The sequence below is a fragment of the Gadus macrocephalus genome, chromosome 14 (assembly GCF_031168955.1).
Source record: "Gadus macrocephalus chromosome 14, ASM3116895v1".
Classification (NCBI taxonomy): Eukaryota; Metazoa; Chordata; class Actinopteri; order Gadiformes; family Gadidae; genus Gadus; species Gadus macrocephalus.
The window spans coordinates 25,894,509-25,919,668 of NC_082395.1; the positions used below are offsets into that span (position 1 = coordinate 25,894,509).

Here is a 25,160-nt window from a genome sequence, read left to right on the forward strand (position 1 = left end):
ACTGGTTCACCTCCTTCATGGAGCGCAGTGGCAGCCTCTCCCTTCGGCGTCCAGAGGCCACTAGCCAACAACGGTTGTCAAGTTTCAACCCAAGTAATGTAAACTTGTTCCACCAAAATTTAAAGACAGTGCTGGACCGGCACCAGTTCCAGGCCAAGGATATTTGGAACATTAATGAAACAGGTATTTACTATGAACTTTATTAACATAAAACACAACTATATACACAACTATATACACACAACTATATATATACACAACTATATACACACAACTATATTATATACAACTATACTCACACAACTATTTACAGGGGTCACCACTGTCCAGGTGCCAGACCGTGTCGTCGCCCAGATGGGGCAGAAGCAGGTCGGGTCAGTGACCTCAGCGGAGAGGGGGACCCTGGTCACAGTTGCCCTGGCAGGCAATGCTCAGGGCGACCTTGTTCCGCCATTTTTCATCTTCCCCCGTAAGCGGTTCAAAGACCACTTCCTGAGGGGTGGACCCGTTGGCTGTGCTGGCAGCGGCAACCCAACTGGCTGGATGAAGGAGCCAGACTTCCTCCTGTACCTGGCCCACTTCACCAGTCACACCCGTGTGTCCAAGGAGTCGAAGCTGCTCCTCCTGCTGGACAATCACACGTCCCACCTGTCAATTGCAGCAATTGATTACTGCAGAGCCAATGGCATAGTGCTGCTGTCATTCCCTCCCCACTGCACCCACAGGTTGCAGCCAATGGACATTAGTGTCTTCGGCCCCCTTAAGGGGTACGTAAACAGTGCGGCGGACAGGTGGATGAGGAGCCACCCAGGGATAAACATCTCAATTTATGATGTGCCCTCCATCGTTGCTGAAGCCTTACCAAAGGCTGCAACAGTGAACAACATCACCTCCGGGTTCTCAAGTCCAGGGATCTGGCCTTTTAACCCCTCTGCATTTGAGGAAAAGGACTTCGCCGGAGCCTATTCGACAGACCGTCCTCCTCCCCAGGCTTCGGGTGACGAGGTCAGCGCTTCTCCAGGTGCCACTTCAGGTAGGAACTGTTCATCAGAAGCAACAGAGGATTAAACAAAGGTTAATAATAGATAAGTAAATAGTCCCATAAGTCCAAGTTCATAAAAGAAGTCCATAGGGTAGTGGACGGCAGAGAAGCTGTGTTTATAAACATTTATTTAAAAGTGTGTATTTTTTAAATGTGTCCTTTGGCAGGCATGGATGTACCTGATCGAGCTGCCGGGCCTGACGAAGCTGTCCAGCCTGAGGGAGAGGCCGTTGAATTCAGCCCGGACATCGTCCGGCCTTACCCTAAGGCCGGACCTAGAAAGATCACAAAGAGAAGAGGGAGAAAGAGGCAAGTGGAGTTACTCTTGCATCTCATATCTTGTCTGGACTTCCTTTGTCTACAGTCATGTAGACCTACCACATTTAAAGTAATTCAATTATCATTAAAACGTCCAATTTAATGTTTCAGGACAACTGCTATACTTACGGACACCCCGGTGAGGGCTGCTTTAGAGGCGGAAAAACAGGGAACTGTGAAGCAGCGTCGTCCCGCCAAGCAGCCTCCCTCCTCTCGGGCTCCCAAGAAGAGGCTCTTCTCGCCCGCTCCTGAAGCCGCCCCCCTTGCTGGAGTCACCCCTGGTGCCACCTCAGCTGCTCCTCCCACCATCACCTGGCCCGCTGATGGAGTCAGCCCCACCTTAGGCCTAGTTTGTCCTGTTCCGGAGGCAGCAGAGTTCACCACCATTGCTGCCTCTACATCTCCAATTTATTTAGGCCTATCCAGCGAGGACGTCAGCTGCCTCGTGTGCTGCGAGCTCTTCAGCGCCTCGATGTCTGGGGAAGAGTGGGTCCAGTGTGTATTTTGCTATAAGTGGTCGCATGAGGCTTGCACCGACGGGAGTGCACACTACCTGTGTCACCTGTGTGACAAAGAATAAAAATATTCAGCCTACTATACTGTCCATGTGTCTTCACTAGTTTGCAGTGGAAATACTGTAAATGTAGGCCTACAGCACAATTCACTTAACATTATAGACTGATTAACTAACTAACTAACTATGAGGCCTGGGTTAGGCTATGAGTGGGAGCTTGGCTATTAAATATTTTGCAGGGTAGGCCTACTTTTCGTCCATCATGGTAACGCATCAAAAATAACAATGGCTACATTAAATTATGACAATAATAATTTAATTTAGTGGACATGCACACTTAAGAACTGCTGGGCATAAGCTATAGGCTAGCCTTCTACACCCTTGCTCTTGGTCACGACACATGGCTTGCCGATTTATCCTTTTCTCCAGCCATTACCATCCATCAGCTAGAGTGTCAAAGTTCTGCTTATTATGATTTCAACATAATGTTCATGTAAATGTGCAGACAATTACACAATATTTATCAGAAAAAATAAGTTTAGCCACTTACCTGTCCACAGAGACTTCGGATGCTTCTGTGCGCCGTGCTGAGCGTGTCGAAAAGAAGTTAACCCCGTGCGGCGCTTGGATACATTTCAGATGTAACAGGTCTCGTGATATCCTGTTGACCTGGTAGTTTTTGTTTAAAATAAATAAAAGGGTGTTCAACCGTGTATCCTTAAACATTACTTAGGACAGGGAAATAAGTAAATTTAATGCAAATTTAGTCGTCCAAAAGAAAAAAGGTGAGTTTTAACCGAAATGTGCATCTTGACAATTACGCACGGGCCAAAAATATATTTTGACCTATTTATATTATGCGGAATTATGTGAAATTTTAGCAATGACGAGTACACTAGTATGTTGTCTGGTATGTAGCGTAAAAACAAGAGTAAGGGCAATAGATTATTTTTAAAATATGCTGTTTCATTCGTCCCGCATGCGTGTTTCAAACGTCCCGACTAGGCGGGGCGTTTGAAACAAATGTCAACTTGCGTTCAAAGTTAAATAACAGCTCGATCATCCAACATATGTATTAAATTTCACTTGTAATTAAGAGAACACACCTGTGAGTTGTTGATCACATGTTAAAATTATTTGTATACGTAACGTCATCTTTGAAAAAGACGTTTAACTGCAAAGTGTTTCAATCGACCCGGCTCTCCCCTATTCCACTTCCAAATGGTTTAGTATGGCCCAATAACCCTTTAGTAAGCTTAGTAACACGTTTGAACTGAAATTGACAGAGATGTCAACGTTTCTTGTTTTTATGCCCGCAAAATGCTTTTCAGAGCGCCAGAATCACTTTTTGACAGACAATGTGTTTTTGACTTTACATGGTTGATTTTACTCAAAACTACTTCCAAATGGTGGAGTATGGCCCTATAATCCATTGCTGAGCTTAGTAACACGTTTGCATTGAAATTGACAGAGATATCAACGTTTCTTGTTTTTATGCCTTTAAAATGCTTTTCAGAGCGCCAGAATCACTTTTCGACCAACAACGTGTTTTTGACCTCACATTGTTGATTTCACTCAAAACGAATGTATTCCACTTCCAAATGGTTTAGTATGGCCCAATAACCCTTTAGTAAGCTTAGTAACACGTTTGAACTGAAATTGACAGAGATATCAACGTTTCTTGTTTTTATGCCCGCAAAATGCTTTTCAGAGCGCCAGAATCACTTTTTGACAGACAATGTGTTTTTGACTTTACATGGTTGATTTTACTCAAAACTACTTCCAAATGGTGGAGTATGGCCCTATAATCCATTGCTGAGCTTAGTAACACGTTTGCATTGAAATTGACAGAGATATCAACGTTTCTTGTTTTTATGCCTTTAAAATGCTTTTCAGAGCGCCAGAATCACTTTTCGACCAACAACGTGTTTTTGACCTCACATTGTTGATTTCACTCAAAACGAATGTATTCCACTTCCAAATGGTTTAGTATGGCCCAATAACCCATTGCTGAGCTTAGTAACACGTTTGCATTGAAATTGACAGAGATATCAACATTTCTTGTTTTTATGCCTGCAAAATGCTTTTCAGAGCGCCAGAATCACTTTTCGACCAACAACGTGTTTTTGACCTCACATTGTTGATTTCACTCAAAACGAATGTATTCCACTTCCAAATGGTTTAGTATGGCCCAATAACCCTTTAGTAAGCTTAGTAACACGTTTGAACTGAAATTGACAGAGATATCAACGTTTCTTGTTTTTATGCCTGCAAAATGCTTTTCAGAGCGCTAGAATCACTTTAAGACCAACAGTGTGTTTTTGATCTTACATTGTTGATTTCGCTCAAATCCAATGTATTCCACTTCCAAATTGTTTAGTATGGCCCAATAACCCTTTGGTAAGCTTAGTAACACGTTTGAACTGAAATTGACAGATATCAACATCTCTTGTTTTTATGCCTGCAAAATGCTTTTCAGAGCGCTAGAATCACCTTTAGACCAACAATGTGTTTTTGACCTTACATTGTTGATTTTGCTCAAAACTAAAGTATGCCACTTCCAAATGGTTTAGTATGGCCCAATAACCCTTTAGTAAGCTTAGTAACACGTTTGAACTGAAATTGACAGATATCAACATTTCTTGTTTTTATGCCTGCAAAATGCTTTTCAGAGCGCCAGAATCACTTTTCGACCATCAACGTGTTTCTGACCTCACATTGTTGATTTCTCTCAAAACGAATGTATTCCACTTCCAAATGGTTTAGTATGGCCCAATAACCCTTTGGTAAGCTTAGTAACACGTTTGAACTGAAATTGACGGATATCAACATTTCTCGTTTTTATGCCTGCAAAATGCTTTTCAGAGCGCTAGAATCACTTTAAGACCAACAATGTGTTTTTGACCTTACATTGTTGATTTCGCTCAAATCCAATGTATTCCACTTCCAAATTGTTTAGTATGGCCCAATAACCCTTTGGTAAGCTTAGTAACACGTTTGAACTGAAATTGACAGATATCAACATCTCTTGTTTTTATGCCTGCAAAATGCTTTTCAGAGCGCTAGAATCACCTTTAGACCAACAATGTGTTTTTGACCTTACATTGTTGATTTTGCTCAAAACTAAAGTATACCCCTTCCAAATGGTTTAGTATGGCCCGATAACCCTTTAGTAAGCTTAGTAACACGTTTGAACTGAAATTGACGGATATCAACATTTCTCGTTTTTATGCCTGCAAAATGCTTTTCAGAGCGCCAGAATCACTTTTAGACCAACAATGTGTTTTTGACCTTACATTGTTGATTTCGCTCAAATCCAATGTATTCCACTTCCAAATGGTTTAGTATGGCCCAATAACCCTTTGGTAAGCTTAGTAACACGTTTGAACTGAAATTGACGGATATCAACATTTCTCGTTTTTATGCCTGCAAAATGCTTTTCAGAGCGCTAGAATCACTTTAAGACCAACAGTGTGTTTTTGATCTTACATTGTTGATTTCGCTCAAATCCAATGTATTCCACTTCCAAATTGTTTAGTATGGATGCCTTTAAAATGCTTTTCAGAGCGCCAGAATCACTTTTCGACCAACAACGTGTTTTTGACCTCACATTGTTGATTTCACTCAAAACGAATGTATTCCACTTCCAAATGGTTTAGTATGGCCCAATAACCCTTTAGTAAGCTTAGTAACACGTTTGAACTGAAATTGACAGAGATATCAACGTTTCTTGTTTTTATGCCCGCAAAATGCTTTTCAGAGCGCCAGAATCACTTTTTGACAGACAATGTGTTTTTGACTTAACATGGTTGATTTTACTCAAAACTACTTCCAATTGTGGAGTATGGCCCTATAATCCATTGCTGAGCTTAGTAACACGTTTGCATTGAAATTGACAGAGATATCAACGTTTCTTGTTTTTATGCCTTTAAAATGCTTTTCAGAGCGCCAGAATCACTTTTCGACCAACAACGTGTTTTTGACCTCACATTGTTGATTTCACTCAAAACGAATGTATTCCACTTCCAAATGGTTTAGTATGGCCCAATAACCCTTTAGTAAGCTTAGTAACACGTTTGAACTGAAATTGACAGAGATATCAACGTTTCTTGTTTTTTTGCCCGCAAAATGCTTTTCAGAGCGCCAGAATCACTTTTTGACAGACAATGTGTTTTTGACTTTACATGGTTGATTTTGCTCAAAACTACTTCCAAATGGTGGAGTATGGCCCTATAACCCATTGCTGAGCTTAGTAACACGTTTGCATTGAAATTGACAGAGATATCAACATTTCTTGTTTTTATGCCTGCAAAATGCTTTTCAGAGCGCCAGAATCACTTTTCGACCAACAACGTGTTTTTGACTTTACATGGTTGATTTTGCTCAAAACTACTTCCAAATGGTGGAGTATGGCCCTATAACCCATTGCTGAGCTTAGTAACACGTTTGCATTGAAATTGACAGAGATATCAACATTTCTTGTTTTTATGCCTTTAAAATGCTTTTCAGAGCGCCAGAATCACTTTTCGACCAACAACGTGTTTTTGACCTCACATTGTTGATTTCACTCAAAACGAATGTATTCCACTTCCAAATGGTTTAGTATGGCCCAATAACCCTTTAGTAAGCTTAGTAACACGTTTGAACTGAAATTGACAGAGATATCAACGTTTCTTGTTTTTATGCCCGCAAAATGCTTTTCAGAGCGCCAGAATCACTTTTTGACAGACAATGTGTTTTTGACTTTACATGGTTGATTTTACTCAAAACTACTTCCAAATGGTGGAGTATGGCCCTATAATCCATTGCTGAGCTTAGTAACACGTTTGCATTGAAATTGACAAAGATATCAACGTTTCTTGTTTTTATGCCTTTAAAATGCTTTTCAGAGCGCCAGAATCACTTTTCGACCAACAACGTGTTTTTGACCTCACATTGTTGATTTCACTCAAAACGAATGTATTCCACTTCCAAATGGTTTAGTATGGCCCAATAACCCTTTAGTAAGCTTAGTAACACGTTTGAACTGAAATTGACAGAGATATCAACGTTTCTTGTTTTTATGCCCGCAAAATGCTTTTCAGAGCGCCAGAATCACTTTTTGACAGACAATGTGTTTTTGACTTTACATGGTTGATTTTGCTCAAAACTACTTCCAAATGGTGGAGTATGGCCCTATAACCCATTGCTGAGCTTAGTAACACGTTTGCATTGAAATTGACAGAGATATCAACATTTCTTGTTTTTATGCCTGCAAAATGCTTTTCAGAGCGCCAGAATCACTTTTCGACCAACAACGTGTTTTTGACCTCACATTGTTGATTTCACTCAAAACGAATGTATTCCACTTCTAAATGGTTTAGTATGGCCCAATAACCCATTGCTGAGCTTAGTAACACGTTTGCATTGAAATTGACAGAGATATCAACATTTCTTGTTTTTATGCCTGCAAAATGCTTTTCAGAGCGCCAGAATCACTTTTCGACCAACAACGTGTTTTTGACTTTACATGGTTGATTTTGCTCAAAACTACTTCCAAATGGTGGAGTATGGCCCTATAACCCATTGCTGAGCTTAGTAACACGTTTGCATTGAAATTGACAGAGATATCAACATTTCTTGTTTTTATGCCTTTAAAATGCTTTTCAGAGCGCCAGAATCACTTTTCGACCAACAACGTGTTTTTGACCTCACATTGTTGATTTCACTCAAAACGAATGTAGGGGAGAGCCGGGTCGATTGAAACACGGGACGATTGAAACACAGCGATTTACTCGAAAACCACGCAAGGCTTTCACGTCAAAATTCGTCACTACGTTCAGCAAGCAAGACTGACCAACCCCGGGAAATTTTGTGTAATGACGTCACGCCGTTCAAAAGTTATCCCGCAAACCTGTTTTCGAGAGCTGTAAGTAAAATCCTTCCTGCGGTAGTTTTTTTGTAATAAATAGTTGTATTTTATGTTTCATGCCATAATAATATCACTATACAACAGATGAATTAGTATTTAAACCTGTGATAAAGTGTGCAATGTCACAGTTTTGAAGTTTAGAGGTAAAAAAGGTTTAAGTGTCAGTAGTCGCTGTCGGGACGATTGAAACACCTGTTTCAAACGTCCCGCACATCATCATGCGTAATTACGCGAACATTGCACGATCATTACCTGTATAAATCACAGAATTAATAAATGTTTTGCAATGAATAACTATTGCTTTGAATTAATAACATTTTGAATGAACAAAACGTGTTTATCACATGCATCAACAGATTATTACTGAGTGAAAAATGCCGCGTGTGAGAAGGAGAACCACCTCCCGTGGGCTGGTTCCTGCATGGGTGTATGCCAGGGCCTGCAGCGAGGTCAATTCTGGGAGCTCAGTGAGGCAGGCAGCGTTGGCCAACAACATTAACCATGTGACGTTGTCACGCTACCTCAAGCGGAGGGCAGAAGAGGGCAGTGAAGCGGCTAGGTCCCCTGGCTATAACCCGCACAATAGGGTTTTTAACGCAGCGCAGGAGGGAAAGGTCAGGGACTACCTGAAGAGGGCAGCAGCCATTTATTTTGGGCTCACCCCTAATGAGGTCAGTGTTGTGAAAAGGGCTACATAAGTTGTAGGACAGGCACACATGTATGCTATGCACATGCTTTAATTAATAAATATGAACAAATAACATAAACATAAACACACAAATGTACATCAACTTTTTATGACCCCTTCAGGTCAGAAAATTTGCCTTTGAGCTGGCAGTGCACTTCAGCTGCCCATTCCCTGCATCCTGGTCGAGGAAGAGCATGGCGGGGAAGGACTGGTTCACCTCCTTCATGGAGCGCAGTGGCAGCCTCTCCCTTCGGCGTCCAGAGGCCACTAGCCAACAACGGTTGTCAAGTTTCAACCCAAGTAATGTAAACTTGTTCCACCAAAATTTAAAGACAGTGCTGGACCGGCACCAGTTCCAGGCCAAGGATATTTGGAACATTGATGAAACAGGTATTTACTATGAACTTTATTAACATAAAACACAACTATATACACAACTATATACACACAACTATATATATACACAACTATATACACACAACTATATTATATACAACTATACTCACACAACTATTTACAGGGGTCACCACTGTCCAGGTGCCAGACCGTGTCGTCGCCCAGATGGGGCAGAAGCAGGTCGGGTCAGTGACCTCAGCGGAGAGGGGGACCCTGGTCACAGTTGCCCTGGCAGGCAATGCTCAGGGCGACCTTGTTCCGCCATTTTTCATCTTCCCCCGTAAGCGGTTCAAAGACCACTTCCTGAGGGGTGGACCCGTTGGCTGTGCTGGCAGCGGCAACCCAACTGGCTGGATGAAGGAGCCAGACTTCCTCCTGTACCTGGCCCACTTCACCAGTCACACCCGTGTGTCCAAGGAGTCGAAGCTGCTCCTCCTGCTGGACAATCACACGTCCCACCTGTCAATTGCAGCAATTGATTACTGCAGAGCCAATGGCATAGTGCTGCTGTCATTCCCTCCCCACTGCACCCACAGGTTGCAGCCAATGGACATTAGTGTCTTCGGCCCCCTTAAGGGGTACGTAAACAGTGCGGCGGACAGGTGGATGAGGAGCCACCCAGGGATAAACATCTCAATTTATGATGTGCCCTCCATCGTTGCTGAAGCCTTACCAAAGGCTGCAACAGTGAACAACATCACCTCCGGGTTCTCAAGTCCAGGGATCTGGCCTTTTAACCCCTCTGCATTTGAGGAAAAGGACTTCGCCGGAGCCTATTCGACAGACCGTCCTCCTCCCCAGGCTTCGGGTGACGAGGTCAGCGCTTCTCCAGGTGCCACTTCAGGTAGGAACTGTTCATCAGAAGCAACAGAGGATTAAACAAAGGTTAATAATAGATAAGTAAATAGTCCCATAAGTCCAAGTTCATAAAAGAAGTCCATAGGGTAGTGGACGGCAGAGAAGCTGTGTTTATAAACATTTATTTAAAAGTGTGTATTTTTTAAATGTGTCCTTTGGCAGGCATGGATGTACCTGATCGAGCTGCCGGGCCTGACGAAGCTGTCCAGCCTGAGGGAGAGGCCGTTGAATTCAGCCCGGACATCGTCCGGCCTTACCCTAAGGCCGGACCTAGAAAGATCACAAAGAGAAGAGGGAGAAAGAGGCAAGTGGAGTTACTCTTGCATCTCATATCTTGTCTGGACTTCCTTTGTCTACAGTCATGTAGACCTACCACATTTAAAGTAATTCAATTATCATTAAAACGTCCAATTTAATGTTTCAGGACAACTGCTATACTTACGGACACCCCGGTGAGGGCTGCTTTAGAGGCGGAAAAACAGGGAACTGTGAAGCAGCGTCGTCCCGCCAAGCAGCCTCCCTCCTCTCGGGCTCCCAAGAAGAGGCTCTTCTCGCCCGCTCCTGAAGCCGCCCCCCTTGCTGGAGTCACCCCTGGTGCCACCTCAGCTGCTCCTCCCACCATCACCTGGCCCGCTGATGGAGTCAGCCCCACCTTAGGCCTAGTTTGTCCTGTTCCGGAGGCAGCAGAGTTCACCACCATTGCTGCCTCTACATCTCCAATTTATTTAGGCCTATCCAGCGAGGACGTCAGCTGCCTCGTGTGCTGCGAGCTCTTCAGCGCCTCGATGTCTGGGGAAGAGTGGGTCCAGTGTGTATTTTGCTATAAGTGGTCGCATGAGGCTTGCACCGACGGGAGTGCACACTACCTGTGTCACCTGTGTGACAAAGAATAAAAATATTCAGCCTACTATACTGTCCATGTGTCTTCACTAGTTTGCAGTGGAAATACTGTAAATGTAGGCCTACAGCACAATTCACTTAACATTATAGACTGATTAACTAACTAACTAACTATGAGGCCTGGGTTAGGCTATGAGTGGGAGCTTGGCTATTAAATATTTTGCAGGGTAGGCCTACTTTTCGTCCATCATGGTAACGCATCAAAAATAACAATGGCTACATTAAATTATGACAATAATAATTTAATTTAGTGGACATGCACACTTAAGAACTGCTGGGCATAAGCTATAGGCTAGCCTTCTACACCCTTGCTCTTGGTCACGACACATGGCTTGCCGATTTATCCTTTTCTCCAGCCATTACCATCCATCAGCTAGAGTGTCAAAGTTCTGCTTATTATGATTTCAACATAATGTTCATGTAAATGTGCAGACAATTACACAATATTTATCAGAAAAAATAAGTTTAGCCACTTACCTGTCCACAGAGACTTCGGATGCTTCTGTGCGCCGTGCTGAGCGTGTCGAAAAGAAGTTAACCCCGTGCGGCGCTTGGATACATTTCAGATGTAACAGGTCTCGTGATATCCTGTTGACCTGGTAGTTTTTGTTTAAAATAAATAAAAGGGTGTTCAACCGTGTATCCTTAAACATTACTTAGGACAGGGAAATAAGTAAATTTAATGCAAATTTAGTCGTCCAAAAGAAAAAAGGTGAGTTTTAACCGAAATGTGCATCTTGACAATTACGCACGGGCCAAAAATATATTTTGACCTATTTATATTATGCGGAATTATGTGAAATTTTAGCAATGACGAGTACACTAGTATGTTGTCTGGTATGTAGCGTAAAAACAAGAGTAAGGGCAATAGATTATTTTTAAAATATGCTGTTTCATTCGTCCCGCATGCGTGTTTCAAACGTCCCGACTAGGCGGGGCGTTTGAAACAAATGTCAACTTGCGTTCAAAGTTAAATAACAGCTCGATCATCCAACATATGTATTAAATTTCACTTGTAATTAAGAGAACACACCTGTGAGTTGTTGATCACATGTTAAAATTATTTGTATACGTAACGTCATCTTTGAAAAAGACGTTTAACTGCAAAGTGTTTCAATCGACCCGGCTCTCCCCTATTCCACTTCCAAATGGTTTAGTATGGCCCAATAACCCTTTAGTAAGCTTAGTAACACGTTTGAACTGAAATTGACAGAGATGTCAACGTTTCTTGTTTTTATGCCCGCAAAATGCTTTTCAGAGCGCCAGAATCACTTTTTGACAGACAATGTGTTTTTGACTTTACATGGTTGATTTTACTCAAAACTACTTCCAAATGGTGGAGTATGGCCCTATAATCCATTGCTGAGCTTAGTAACACGTTTGCATTGAAATTGACAGAGATATCAACGTTTCTTGTTTTTATGCCTTTAAAATGCTTTTCAGAGCGCCAGAATCACTTTTCGACCAACAACGTGTTTTTGACCTCACATTGTTGATTTCACTCAAAACGAATGTATTCCACTTCCAAATGGTTTAGTATGGCCCAATAACCCTTTAGTAAGCTTAGTAACACGTTTGAACTGAAATTGACAGAGATATCAACGTTTCTTGTTTTTATGCCCGCAAAATGCTTTTCAGAGCGCCAGAATCACTTTTTGACAGACAATGTGTTTTTGACTTTACATGGTTGATTTTACTCAAAACTACTTCCAAATGGTGGAGTATGGCCCTATAATCCATTGCTGAGCTTAGTAACACGTTTGCATTGAAATTGACAGAGATATCAACGTTTCTTGTTTTTATGCCTTTAAAATGCTTTTCAGAGCGCCAGAATCACTTTTCGACCAACAACGTGTTTTTGACCTCACATTGTTGATTTCACTCAAAACGAATGTATTCCACTTCCAAATGGTTTAGTATGGCCCAATAACCCATTGCTGAGCTTAGTAACACGTTTGCATTGAAATTGACAGAGATATCAACATTTCTTGTTTTTATGCCTGCAAAATGCTTTTCAGAGCGCCAGAATCACTTTTCGACCAACAACGTGTTTTTGACCTCACATTGTTGATTTCACTCAAAACGAATGTATTCCACTTCCAAATGGTTTAGTATGGCCCAATAACCCTTTAGTAAGCTTAGTAACACGTTTGAACTGAAATTGACAGAGATATCAACGTTTCTTGTTTTTATGCCTGCAAAATGCTTTTCAGAGCGCTAGAATCACTTTAAGACCAACAGTGTGTTTTTGATCTTACATTGTTGATTTCGCTCAAATCCAATGTATTCCACTTCCAAATTGTTTAGTATGGCCCAATAACCCTTTGGTAAGCTTAGTAACACGTTTGAACTGAAATTGACAGATATCAACATCTCTTGTTTTTATGCCTGCAAAATGCTTTTCAGAGCGCTAGAATCACCTTTAGACCAACAATGTGTTTTTGACCTTACATTGTTGATTTTGCTCAAAACTAAAGTATGCCACTTCCAAATGGTTTAGTATGGCCCAATAACCCTTTAGTAAGCTTAGTAACACGTTTGAACTGAAATTGACAGATATCAACATTTCTTGTTTTTATGCCTGCAAAATGCTTTTCAGAGCGCCAGAATCACTTTTCGACCATCAACGTGTTTCTGACCTCACATTGTTGATTTCTCTCAAAACGAATGTATTCCACTTCCAAATGGTTTAGTATGGCCCAATAACCCTTTGGTAAGCTTAGTAACACGTTTGAACTGAAATTGACGGATATCAACATTTCTCGTTTTTATGCCTGCAAAATGCTTTTCAGAGCGCTAGAATCACTTTAAGACCAACAATGTGTTTTTGACCTTACATTGTTGATTTCGCTCAAATCCAATGTATTCCACTTCCAAATTGTTTAGTATGGCCCAATAACCCTTTGGTAAGCTTAGTAACACGTTTGAACTGAAATTGACAGATATCAACATCTCTTGTTTTTATGCCTGCAAAATGCTTTTCAGAGCGCTAGAATCACCTTTAGACCAACAATGTGTTTTTGACCTTACATTGTTGATTTTGCTCAAAACTAAAGTATACCCCTTCCAAATGGTTTAGTATGGCCCGATAACCCTTTAGTAAGCTTAGTAACACGTTTGAACTGAAATTGACAGATATCAACATTTCTTGTTTTTATGCCTGCAAAATGCTTTTCAGAGCGCCAGAATCACTTTTAGACCAACAACGTGTTTTTGACCTTACATTGTTGATTTTGCTCAAAACGAATGTATTCCACTTCCAAATGGTTTAGTATGGCCCAATAACCCTTTAGTAAGCTTAGTAACACGTTTGAACTGAAATTGACAGATATCAACATTTCTTGTTTTTATGCCTGCAAAATGCTTTTCAGAGCGCCAGAATCACTTTTCGACCAACAACGTGTTTCTGACCTCACATTGTTGATTTCTCTCAAAACGAATGTATTCCACTTCCAAATGGTTTAGTATGGCCCAATAACCCTTTGGTAAGCTTAGTAACACGTTTGCATTGAAATTGACGGATATCAACATTTCTCGTTTTTATGCCTGCAAAATGCTTTTCAGAGCGCTAGAATCACTTTTAGACCAACAATGAGTTTTTGACCTCACATTGTTGATTTCTCTCAAAACGAATGTATTCCACTTCCAAATGGTTTAGTATGGCCCAATAACCCTTTGGTAAGCTTAGTAACACGTTTGAACTGAAATTGACAGATATCAACATCTCTTGTTTTTATGCCTGCAAAATGCTTTTCAGAGCGCTAGAATCACCTTTAGACCAACAATGTGTTTTTGACCTTACATTGTTGATTTTGCTCAAAACTAAAGTATACCCCTTCCAAATGGTTTAGTATGGCCCGATAACCCTTTAGTAAGCTTAGTAACACGTTTGAACTGAAATTGACAGATATCAACATCTCTTGTTTTTATGCCTGCAAAATGCTTTTCAGAGCGCCAGAATCACTTTTCGACCAACAACGTGTTTCTGACCTCAAAATTGTTGATTTCCCTCAAAACTAAAGTATGCCACTTCCAAATGGTTTAGTATGGCCCGTTAACCATTTGGTAAGCTTAGTAACACGTTTAAACTGAAATTGACAGATATCAACATCTCTTGTTTTTATGCCTGCAAAATGCTTTTCAGAGCGCCAGAATCACTTTTCGACCAACAACGTGTTTCTGACCTCACATTGTTGATTTCTCTCAAAACGAATGTATTCCACTTCCAAATGGTTTAGTATGGCCCAATAACCCTTTGGTAAGCTTAGTAACACGTTTGCATTGAAATTGACGGATATCAACATTTCTCGTTTTTATGCCTGCAAAATGCTTTTCAGAGCGCTAGAATCACTTTTAGACCAACAATGAGTTTTTGACCTCACATTGTTGATTTCTCTCAAAACGAATGTATTCCACTTCCAAATGGTTTAGTATGGCCCAATAACCCTTTGGTAAGCTTAGTAACACGTTTGAACTGAAATTGACAGATATCAACATCTCTTGTTTTTATGCCTGCAAAATGCTTTTCAGAGCGCTAGAATCACCTTTAGACCAACAATGTGTTTTTGACCTCACATTGTTGATTTTGCTCAAAACTAAAGTATACCCCTTCCAAATGGTTTAGTATGGCCCGATAACCCTTTAGTAAGCTTAGTAACACGTTTGAACTGAAATTGACAGATATCAACATCTCTTGTTTTTATGCCTGCAAAATGCTTTTCAGAGCGCCAGAATCACTTTTCGACCAACAACGTGTTTCTGACCTCAAAATTGTTGATTTCCCTCAAAACTAAAGTATGCCACTTCCAAATGGTTTAGTATGGCCCGTTAACCATTTGGTAAGCTTAGTAACACGTTTAAACTGAAATTGACAGATATCAACATCTCTTGTTTTTATGCCTGCAAAATGCTTTTCAGAGCGCCAGAATCACTTTTCGACCAACAACGTGTTTCTGACCTCACATTGTTGATTTCTCTCAAAACGAATGTATTCCACTTCCAAATGGTTTAGTATGGCCCAATAACCCTTTGGTAAGCTTAGTAACACGTTTGCATTGAAATTGACGGATATCAACATTTCTCGTTTTTATGCCTGCAAAATGCTTTTCAGAGCGCTAGAATCACTTTTAGACCAACAATGAGTTTTTGACCTCACATTGTTGATTTCTCTCAAATCGAATGTATTCCACTTCCAAATGGTTTAGTATGGCCCAATAACCCTTGGTAAGCTTAGTAACACGTTTGAACTGAAATTGACAGATATCAACATCTCTTGTTTTTATGCCTGCAAAATGCTTTTCAGAGCGCTAGAATCACCTTTAGACCAACAACGTGTTTTTGACCTTACATTGTTGATTTTGCTCAAAACTAAAGTATACCCCTTCCAAATGGTTTAGTATGGCCCGATAACCCTTTAGTAAGCTTAGTAACACGTTTGAACTGAAATTGACAGATATCAACATCTCTTGTTTTTATGCCTGCAAATTGCTTTTCAGAGCGCCAGAATCACTTTTCGACCAACAACGTGTTTCTGACCTCACATTGTTGATTTCTCTCAAAACAAATGTATTCCACTTCCAAATGGTTTAGTATGGCCCAATAACCCTTTGGTAAGCTTAGTAACACGTTTGCATTGAAATTGACGGATATCAACATTTCTCGTTTTTATGCCTGCAAAATGCTTTTCAGAGCGCCAGAATCACTTTTAGACCAACAATGTGTTTTTGACCTTACATTGTTGATTTCGCTCAAATCCAATGTATTCCACTTCCAAATGGTTTAGTATGGCCCAATAACCCTTTGGTAAGCTTAGTAACACGTTTGAACTGAAATTGACGGATATCAACATTTCTCGTTTTTATGCCTGCAAAATGCTTTTCAGAGCGCTAGAATCACTTTAAGACCAACAGTGTGTTTTTGATCTTACATTGTTGATTTCGCTCAAATCCAATGTATTCCACTTCCAAATTGTTTAGTATGGATGCCTTTAAAATGCTTTTCAGAGCGCCAGAATCACTTTTCGACCAACAACGTGTTTTTGACCTCACATTGTTGATTTCACTCAAAACGAATGTATTCCACTTCCAAATGGTTTAGTATGGCCCAATAACCCTTTAGTAAGCTTAGTAACACGTTTGAACTGAAATTGACAGAGATATCAACGTTTCTTGTTTTTATGCCTGCAAAATGCTTTTCAGAGCGCTAGAATCACTTTAAGACCAACAGTGTGTTTTTGATCTTACATTGTTGATTTCGCTCAAATCCAATGTATTCCACTTCCAAATTGTTTAGTATGGCCCAATAACCCTTTGGTAAGCTTAGTAACACGTTTGAACTGAAATTGACAGATATCAACATCTCTTGTTTTTATGCCTGCAAAATGCTTTTCAGAGCGCTAGAATCACCTTTAGACCAACAATGTGTTTTTGACCTTACATTGTTGATTTTGCTCAAAACTAAAGTATGCCACTTCCAAATGGTTTAGTATGGCCCAATAACCCTTTAGTAAGCTTAGTAACACGTTTGAACTGAAATTGACAGATATCAACATTTCTTGTTTTTATGCCTGCAAAATGCTTTTCAGAGCGCCAGAATCACTTTTCGACCATCAACGTGTTTCTGACCTCACATTGTTGATTTCTCTCAAAACGAATGTATTCCACTTCCAAATGGTTTAGTATGGCCCAATAACCCTTTGGTAAGCTTAGTAACACGTTTGAACTGAAATTGACGGATATCAACATTTCTCGTTTTTATGCCTGCAAAATGCTTTTCAGAGCGCTAGAATCACTTTAAGACCAACAATGTGTTTTTGACCTTTCATTGTTGATTTCGCTCAAATCCAATGTATTCCACTTCCAAATTGTTTAGTATGGCCCAATAACCCTTTGGTAAGCTTAGTAACACGTTTGAACTGAAATTGACAGATATCAACATCTCTTGTTTTTATGCCTGCAAAATGCTTTTCAGAGCGCTAGAATCACCTTTAGACCAACAATGTGTTTTTGACCTTACATTGTTGATTTTGCTCAAAACTAAAGTATACCCCTTCCAAATGGTTTAGTATGGCCCGATAACCCTTTAGTAAGCTTAGTAACACGTTTGAACTGAAATTGACAGATATCAACATTTCTTGTTTTTATGCCTGCAAAATGCTTTTCAGAGCGCCAGAATCACTTTTAGACCAACAACGTGTTTTTGACCTTACATTGTTGATTTTGCTCAAAACGAATGTATTCCACTTCCAAATGGTTTAGTATGGCCCAATAACCCTTTAGTAAGCTTAGTAACACGTTTGAACTGAAATTGACAGATATCAACATTTCTTGTTTTTATGCCTGCAAAATGCTTTTCAGAGCGCCAGAATCACTTTTCGACCAACAACGTGTTTCTGACCTCACATTGTTGATTTCTCTCAAAACGAATGTATTCCACTTCTAAATGGTTTAGTATGGCCCAATAACCCTTTGGTAAGCTTAGTAACACGTTTGAACTGAAATTGACGGATATCAACATTTCTCGTTTTTATGCCTGCAAAATGCTTTTCAGAGCGCTAGAATCACTTTAAGACCAACAATGTGTTTTTGACCTTACATTGTTGATTTCGCTCAAATCCAATGTATTCCACTTCCAAATTGTTTAGTATGGCCCAATAACCCTTTGGTAAGCTTAGTAACACGTTTGAACTGAAATTGACAGATATCAACATCTCTTGTTTTTATGCCTGCAAAATGCTTTTCAGAGCGCTAGAATCACCTTTAGACCAACAATGTGTTTTTGACCTTACATTGTTGATTTTGCTCAAAACTAAAGTATACCCCTTCCAAATGGTTTAGTATGGCCCGATAACCCTTTAGTAAGCTTAGTAACACGTTTGAACTGAAATTGACAGATATCAACATTTCTTGTTTTTATGCCTGCAAAATGCTTTTCAGAGCGCCAGAATCACTTTTAGACCAACAACGTGTTTTTGACCTTACATTGTTGATTTTGCTCAAAACGAATGTATTCCACTTCCAAATGGTTTAGTATGGCCCAATAACCCTTTAGTAAGCTTAGTAACACGTTTGAACTGAAATTGACAGATATCAACATCTCTTGTTTTTATGCCTGCAAAATGCTTTTCAGAGCGCCAGAATCACTTTTCGACCAACAACGTGTTTCTGACCTCACATTGTTGATTTCTCTCAAAACGAATGTATTCCACTTCCAAATGGTTTAGTATGGCCCAATAACCCTTTGGTAAGCTTAGTAACACGTTTGCATTGAAATTGACGGATATCAACATTTCTCGTTTTTATGCCTGCAAAATGCTTTTCAGAGCGCCAGAATCACTTTTAGACCAACAATGTGTTTTTGACCTTACATTGTTGATTTCGCTCAAATCCAATGTATTCCACTTCCAAATGGTTTAGTATGGCCCAATAACCCTTTGGTAAGCTTAGTAACACGTTTGAACTGAAATTGACGGATATCAACATTTCTCGTTTTTATGCCTGCAAAATGCTTTTCAGAGCGCTAGAATCACTTTAAGACCAACAGTGTGTTTTTGATCTTACATTGTTGATTTCGCTCAAATCCAATGTATTCCACTTCCAAATTGTTTAGTATGGATGCCTTTAAAATGCTTTTCAGAGCGCCAGAATCACTTTTCGACCAACAACGTGTTTTTGACCTCACATTGTTGATTTCACTCAAAACGAATGTATTCCACTTCCAAATGGTTTAGTATGGCCCAATAACCCTTTAGTAAGCTTAGTAACACGTTTGAACTGAAATTGACAGAGATATCAACGTTTCTTGTTTTTATGCCCGCAAAATGCTTTTCAGAGCGCCAGAATCACTTTTTGACAGACAATGTGTTTTTGACTTAACATGGTTGATTTTACTCAAAACTACTTCCAATTGTGGAGTATGGCCCTATAATCCATTGCTGAGCTTAGTAACACGTTTGCATTGAAATTGACAGAGATATCAACGTTTCTTGTTTTTATGCCTTTAAAATGCTTTTCAGAGCGCCAGAATCACTTTTCGACCAACAACGTGTTTTTGACCTCACATTGTTGATTTCACTCAAAACGAATGTATTCCACTTCCAAATGGTTTAGTATGGCCCAATAACCCTTTAGTAAGCTTAGTAACACGTTTGAACTGAAATTGACAGAGATATCAACGTTTCTTGTTTTTTTGCCCGCAAAATGCTTTTCAGAGCGCCAGAATCACTTTTTGACAGACAATGTGTTTTTGACTTTACATGGTTGATTTTGCTCAAAACTACTTCCAAATGGTGGAGTATGGCCCTATAACCCATTGCTGAGCTTAGTAACACGTTTGCATTGAAATTGACAGAGATATCAACATTTCTTGTTTTTATGCCTGCAAAATGCTTTTCAGAGCGCCAGAATCACTTTTCGACCAACAACGTGTTTTTGACTTTACATGGTTGATTTTGCTCAAAACTACTTCCAAATGGTGGAGTATGGCCCTATAACCCATTGCTGAGCTTAGTAACACGTTTGCATTGAAATTGACAGAGATATCAACATTTCTTGTTTTTATGCCTTTAAAATGCTTTTCAGAGCGCCAGAATCACTTTTCGACCAACAACGTGTTTTTGACCTCACATTGTTGATTTCACTCAAAACGAATGTATTCCACTTCCAAATGGTTTAGTATGGCCCAATAACCCTTTAGTAAGCTTAGTAACACGTTTGAACTGAAATTGACAGAGATATCAACGTTTCTTGTTTTTATGCCCGCAAAATGCTTTTCAGAGCGCCAGAATCACTTTTTGACAGACAATGTGTTTTTGACTTTACATGGTTGATTTTACTCAAAACTACTTCCAAATGGTGGAGTATGGCCCTATAATCCATTGCTGAGCTTAGTAACACGTTTGCATTGAAATTGACAAAGATATCAACGTTTCTTGTTTTTATGCCTTTAAAATGCTTTTCAGAGCGCCAGAATCACTTTTCGACCAACAACGTGTTTTTGACCTCACATTGTTGATTTCACTCAAAACGAATGTATTCCACTTCCAAATGGTTTAGTATGGCCCAATAACCCTTTAGTAAGCTTAGTAACACGTTTGAACTGAAATTGACAGAGATATCAACGTTTCTTGTTTTTATGCCCGCAAAATGCTTTTCAGAGCGCCAGAATCACTTTTTGACAGACAATGTGTTTTTGACTTTACATGGTTGATTTTGCTCAAAACTACTTCCAAATGGTGGAGTATGGCCCTATAACCCATTGCTGAGCTTAGTAACACGTTTGCATTGAAATTGACAGAGATATCAACATTTCTTGTTTTTATGCCTGCAAAATGCTTTTCAGAGCGCCAGAATCACTTTTCGACCAACAACGTGTTTTTGACCTCACATTGTTGATTTCACTCAAAACGAATGTATTCCACTTCTAAATGGTTTAGTATGGCCCAATAACCCATTGCTGAGCTTAGTAACACGTTTGCATTGAAATTGACAGAGATATCAACATTTCTTGTTTTTATGCCTGCAAAATGCTTTTCAGAGCGCCAGAATCACTTTTCGACCAACAACGTGTTTTTGACTTTACATGGTTGATTTTGCTCAAAACTACTTCCAAATGGTGGAGTATGGCCCTATAACCCATTGCTGAGCTTAGTAACACGTTTGCATTGAAATTGACAGAGATATCAACATTTCTTGTTTTTATGCCTTTAAAATGCTTTTCAGAGCGCCAGAATCACTTTTCGACCAACAACGTGTTTTTGACCTCACATTGTTGATTTCACTCAAAACGAATGTAGGGGAGAGCCGGGTCGATTGAAACACGGGACGATTGAAACACAGCGATTTACTCGAAAACCACGCAAGGCTTTCACGTCAAAATTCGTCACTACGTTCAGCAAGCAAGACTGACCAACCCCGGGAAATTTTGTGTAATGACGTCACGCCGTTCAAAAGTTATCCCGCAAACCTGTTTTCGAGAGCTGTAAGTAAAATCCTTCCTGCGGTAGTTTTTTTGTAATAAATAGTTGTATTTTATGTTTCATGCCATAATAATATCACTATACAACAGATGAATTAGTATTTAAACCTGTGATAAAGTGTGCAATGTCACAGTTTTGAAGTTTAGAGGTAAAAAAGGTTTAAGTGTCAGTAGTCGCTGTCGGGACGATTGAAACACCTGTTTCAAACGTCCCGCACATCATCATGCGTAATTACGCGAACATTGCACGATCATTACCTGTATAAATCACAGAATTAATAAATGTTTTGCAATGAATAACTATTGCTTTGAATTAATAACATTTTGAATGAACAAAACGTGTTTATCACATGCATCAACAGATTATTACTGAGTGAAAAATGCCGCGTGTGAGAAGGAGAACCACCTCCCGTGGGCTGGTTCCTGCATGGGTGTATGCCAGGGCCTGCAGCGAGGTCAATTCTGGGAGCTCAGTGAGGCAGGCAGCGTTGGCCAACAACATTAACCATGTGACGTTGTCACGCTACCTCAAGCGGAGGGCAGAAGAGGGCAGTGAAGCGGCTAGGTCCCCTGGCTATAACCCGCACAATAGGGTTTTTAACGCAGCGCAGGAGGGAAAGGTCAGGGACTACCTGAAGAGGGCAGCAGCCATTTATTTTGGGCTCACCCCTAATGAGGTCAGTGTTGTGAAAAGGGCTACATAAGTTGTAGGACAGGCACACATGTATGCTATGCACATGCTTTAATTAATAAATATGAACAAATAACATAAACATAAACACACAAATGTACATCAACTTTTTATGACCCCTTCAGGTCAGAAAATTTGCCTTTGAGCTGGCAGTGCACTTCAGCTGCCCATTCCCTGCATCCTGGTCGAGGAAGAGCATGGCGGGGAAGGACTGGTTCACCTCCTTCATGGAGCGCAGTGGCAGCCTCTCCCTTCGGCGTCCAGAGGCCACTAGCCAACAACGGTTGTCAAGTTTCAACCCAAGTAATGTAAACTTGTTCCACCAAAATTTAAAGACAGTGCTGGACCGGCACCAGTTCCAGGCCAAGGATATTTGGAACATTGATGAAACAGGTATTTACTATGAACTTTATTAACATAAAACACAACTATATACACAACTATATACACACAACTATATATATACACAACTATATACACACAACTATATTATATACAACTATACTCACACAACTATTTACAGGGGTCACCACTGTCCAGGTGCCAGACCGTGTCGTCGCCCAGATGGGGCAGAAGCAGGTCGGGTCAGTGACCTCAGCGGAGAGGGGGACCCTGGTCACAGTTGCCCTGGCAGGCAATGCTCAGGGCGACCTTGTTCCGCCATTTTTCATCTTCCCCCGTAAGCGGTTCAAAGACCACTTCCTGAGGGGTGGACCCGTTGGCTGTGCTGGCAGCGGCAACCCAACTGGCTGGATGAAGGAGCCAGACTTCCTCCTGTACCTGGCCCACTTCACCAGTCACACCCGTGTGTCCAAGGAGTCGAAGCTGCTCCTCCTGCTGGACAATCACACGTCCCACCTGTCAATTGCAGCAATTGATTACTGCAGAGCCAATGGCATAGTGCTGCTGTCATTCCCTCCCCACTGCACCCACAGGTTGCAGCCAATGGACATTAGTGTCTTCGGCCCCCTTAAGGGGTACGTAAACAGTGCGGCGGACAGGTGGATGAGGAGCCACCCAGGGATAAACATCTCAATTTATGATGTGCCCTCCATCGTTGCTGAAGCCTTACCAAAGGCTGCAACAGTGAACAACATCACCTCCGGGTTCTCAAGTCCAGGGATCTGGCCTTTTAACCCCTCTGCATTTGAGGAAAAGGACTTCGCCGGAGCCTATTCGACAGACCGTCCTCCTCCCCAGGCTTCGGGTGACGAGGTCAGCGCTTCTCCAGGTGCCACTTCAGGTAGGAACTGTTCATCAGAAGCAACAGAGGATTAAACAAAGGTTAATAATAGATAAGTAAATAGTCCCATAAGTCCAAGTTCATAAAAGAAGTCCATAGGGTAGTGGACGGCAGAGAAGCTGTGTTTATAAACATTTATTTAAAAGTGTGTATTTTTTAAATGTGTCCTTTGGCAGGCATGGATGTACCTGATCGAGCTGCCGGGCCTGACGAAGCTGTCCAGCCTGAGGGAGAGGCCGTTGAATTCAGCCCGGACATCGTCCGGCCTTACCCTAAGGCCGGACCTAGAAAGATCACAAAGAGAAGAGGGAGAAAGAGGCAAGTGGAGTTACTCTTGCATCTCATATCTTGTCTGGACTTCCTTTGTCTACAGTCATGTAGACCTACCACATTTAAAGTAATTCAATTATCATTAAAACGTCCAATTTAATGTTTCAGGACAACTGCTATACTTACGGACACCCCGGTGAGGGCTGCTTTAGAGGCGGAAAAACAGGGAACTGTGAAGCAGCGTCGTCCCGCCAAGCAGCCTCCCTCCTCTCGGGCTCCCAAGAAGAGGCTCTTCTCGCCCGCTCCTGAAGCCGCCCCCCTTGCTGGAGTCACCCCTGGTGCCACCTCAGCTGCTCCTCCCACCATCACCTGGCCCGCTGATGGAGTCAGCCCCACCTTAGGCCTAGTTTGTCCTGTTCCGGAGGCAGCAGAGTTCACCACCATTGCTGCCTCTACATCTCCAATTTATTTAGGCCTATCCAGCGAGGACGTCAGCTGCCTCGTGTGCTGCGAGCTCTTCAGCGCCTCGATGTCTGGGGAAGAGTGGGTCCAGTGTGTATTTTGCTATAAGTGGTCGCATGAGGCTTGCACCGACGGGAGTGCACACTACCTGTGTCACCTGTGTGACAAAGAATAAAAATATTCAGCCTACTATACTGTCCATGTGTCTTCACTAGTTTGCAGTGGAAATACTGTAAATGTAGGCCTACAGCACAATTCACTTAACATTATAGACTGATTAACTAACTAACTAACTATGAGGCCTGGGTTAGGCTATGAGTGGGAGCTTGGCTATTAAATATTTTGCAGGGTAGGCCTACTTTTCGTCCATCATGGTAACGCATCAAAAATAACAATGGCTACATTAAATTATGACAATAATAATTTAATTTAGTGGACATGCACACTTAAGAACTGCTGGGCATAAGCTATAGGCTAGCCTTCTACACCCTTGCTCTTGGTCACGACACATGGCTTGCCGATTTATCCTTTTCTCCAGCCATTACCATCCATCAGCTAGAGTGTCAAAGTTCTGCTTATTATGATTTCAACATAATGTTCATGTAAATGTGCAGACAATTACACAATATTTATCAGAAAAAATAAGTTTAGCCACTTACCTGTCCACAGAGACTTCGGATGCTTCTGTGCGCCGTGCTGAGCGTGTCGAAAAGAAGTTAACCCCGTGCGGCGCTTGGATACATTTCAGATGTAACAGGTCTCGTGATATCCTGTTGACCTGGTAGTTTTTGTTTAAAATAAATAAAAGGGTGTTCAACCGTGTATCCTTAAACATTACTTAGGACAGGGAAATAAGTAAATTTAATGCAAATTTAGTCGTCCAAAAGAAAAAA

General features: G+C 41.0%; 3 protein-coding genes across 5 annotated transcripts; all 3 read left to right on the forward strand.

The window, feature by feature from the left end:
• Window positions 1-354: 354 nt before the first annotated feature.
• Window positions 355-2,192, forward strand: LOC132472243 (uncharacterized). Its single transcript, XM_060071763.1, has 3 exons — window positions 355-1,033; window positions 1,210-1,351; window positions 1,472-2,192. The coding sequence occupies exons 1-3, from the start codon at window positions 355-357 to the stop codon at window positions 1,938-1,940; spliced, it is 1,290 nt and encodes a 429-aa protein (XP_059927746.1). The 3' UTR covers window positions 1,941-2,192.
• A 5,398-nt stretch (window positions 2,193-7,590) lies between these two features.
• On the forward strand, window positions 7,591-10,874 carry LOC132472167 (uncharacterized). 2 transcript variants are annotated; one of them, XM_060071646.1, is made up of 5 exons: window positions 7,591-7,782; window positions 8,596-8,863; window positions 8,994-9,713; window positions 9,890-10,031; window positions 10,152-10,873. In XM_060071646.1, exons 2-5 carry the CDS (start codon window positions 8,668-8,670, stop codon window positions 10,618-10,620), a joined length of 1,527 nt encoding a protein of 508 aa, XP_059927629.1. In that variant the 5' UTR covers window positions 7,591-7,782; window positions 8,596-8,667; the 3' UTR covers window positions 10,621-10,873. The 2 variants fall into 2 exon arrangements, with proteins under 2 accessions (XP_059927629.1, XP_059927630.1); XM_060071647.1 differs by lacking the exon at window positions 7,591-7,782 and having other exon boundaries at window positions 8,179-8,863; window positions 10,152-10,874.
• Window positions 10,875-21,412: 10,538 nt separating this feature from the next.
• Window positions 21,413-24,698, forward strand: LOC132472175 (uncharacterized). Of its 2 annotated transcripts, XM_060071657.1 has the most exons (5): window positions 21,413-21,604; window positions 22,418-22,685; window positions 22,816-23,535; window positions 23,712-23,853; window positions 23,974-24,697. In XM_060071657.1, the coding sequence occupies exons 2-5, from the start codon at window positions 22,490-22,492 to the stop codon at window positions 24,440-24,442; spliced, it is 1,527 nt and encodes a 508-aa protein (XP_059927640.1). In that variant the 5' UTR covers window positions 21,413-21,604; window positions 22,418-22,489; the 3' UTR covers window positions 24,443-24,697. The 2 variants fall into 2 exon arrangements, with proteins under 2 accessions (XP_059927640.1, XP_059927641.1); XM_060071658.1 differs by lacking the exon at window positions 21,413-21,604 and having other exon boundaries at window positions 22,001-22,685; window positions 23,974-24,698.
• The last annotated feature ends 462 nt before the right edge of the window (window positions 24,699-25,160 follow it).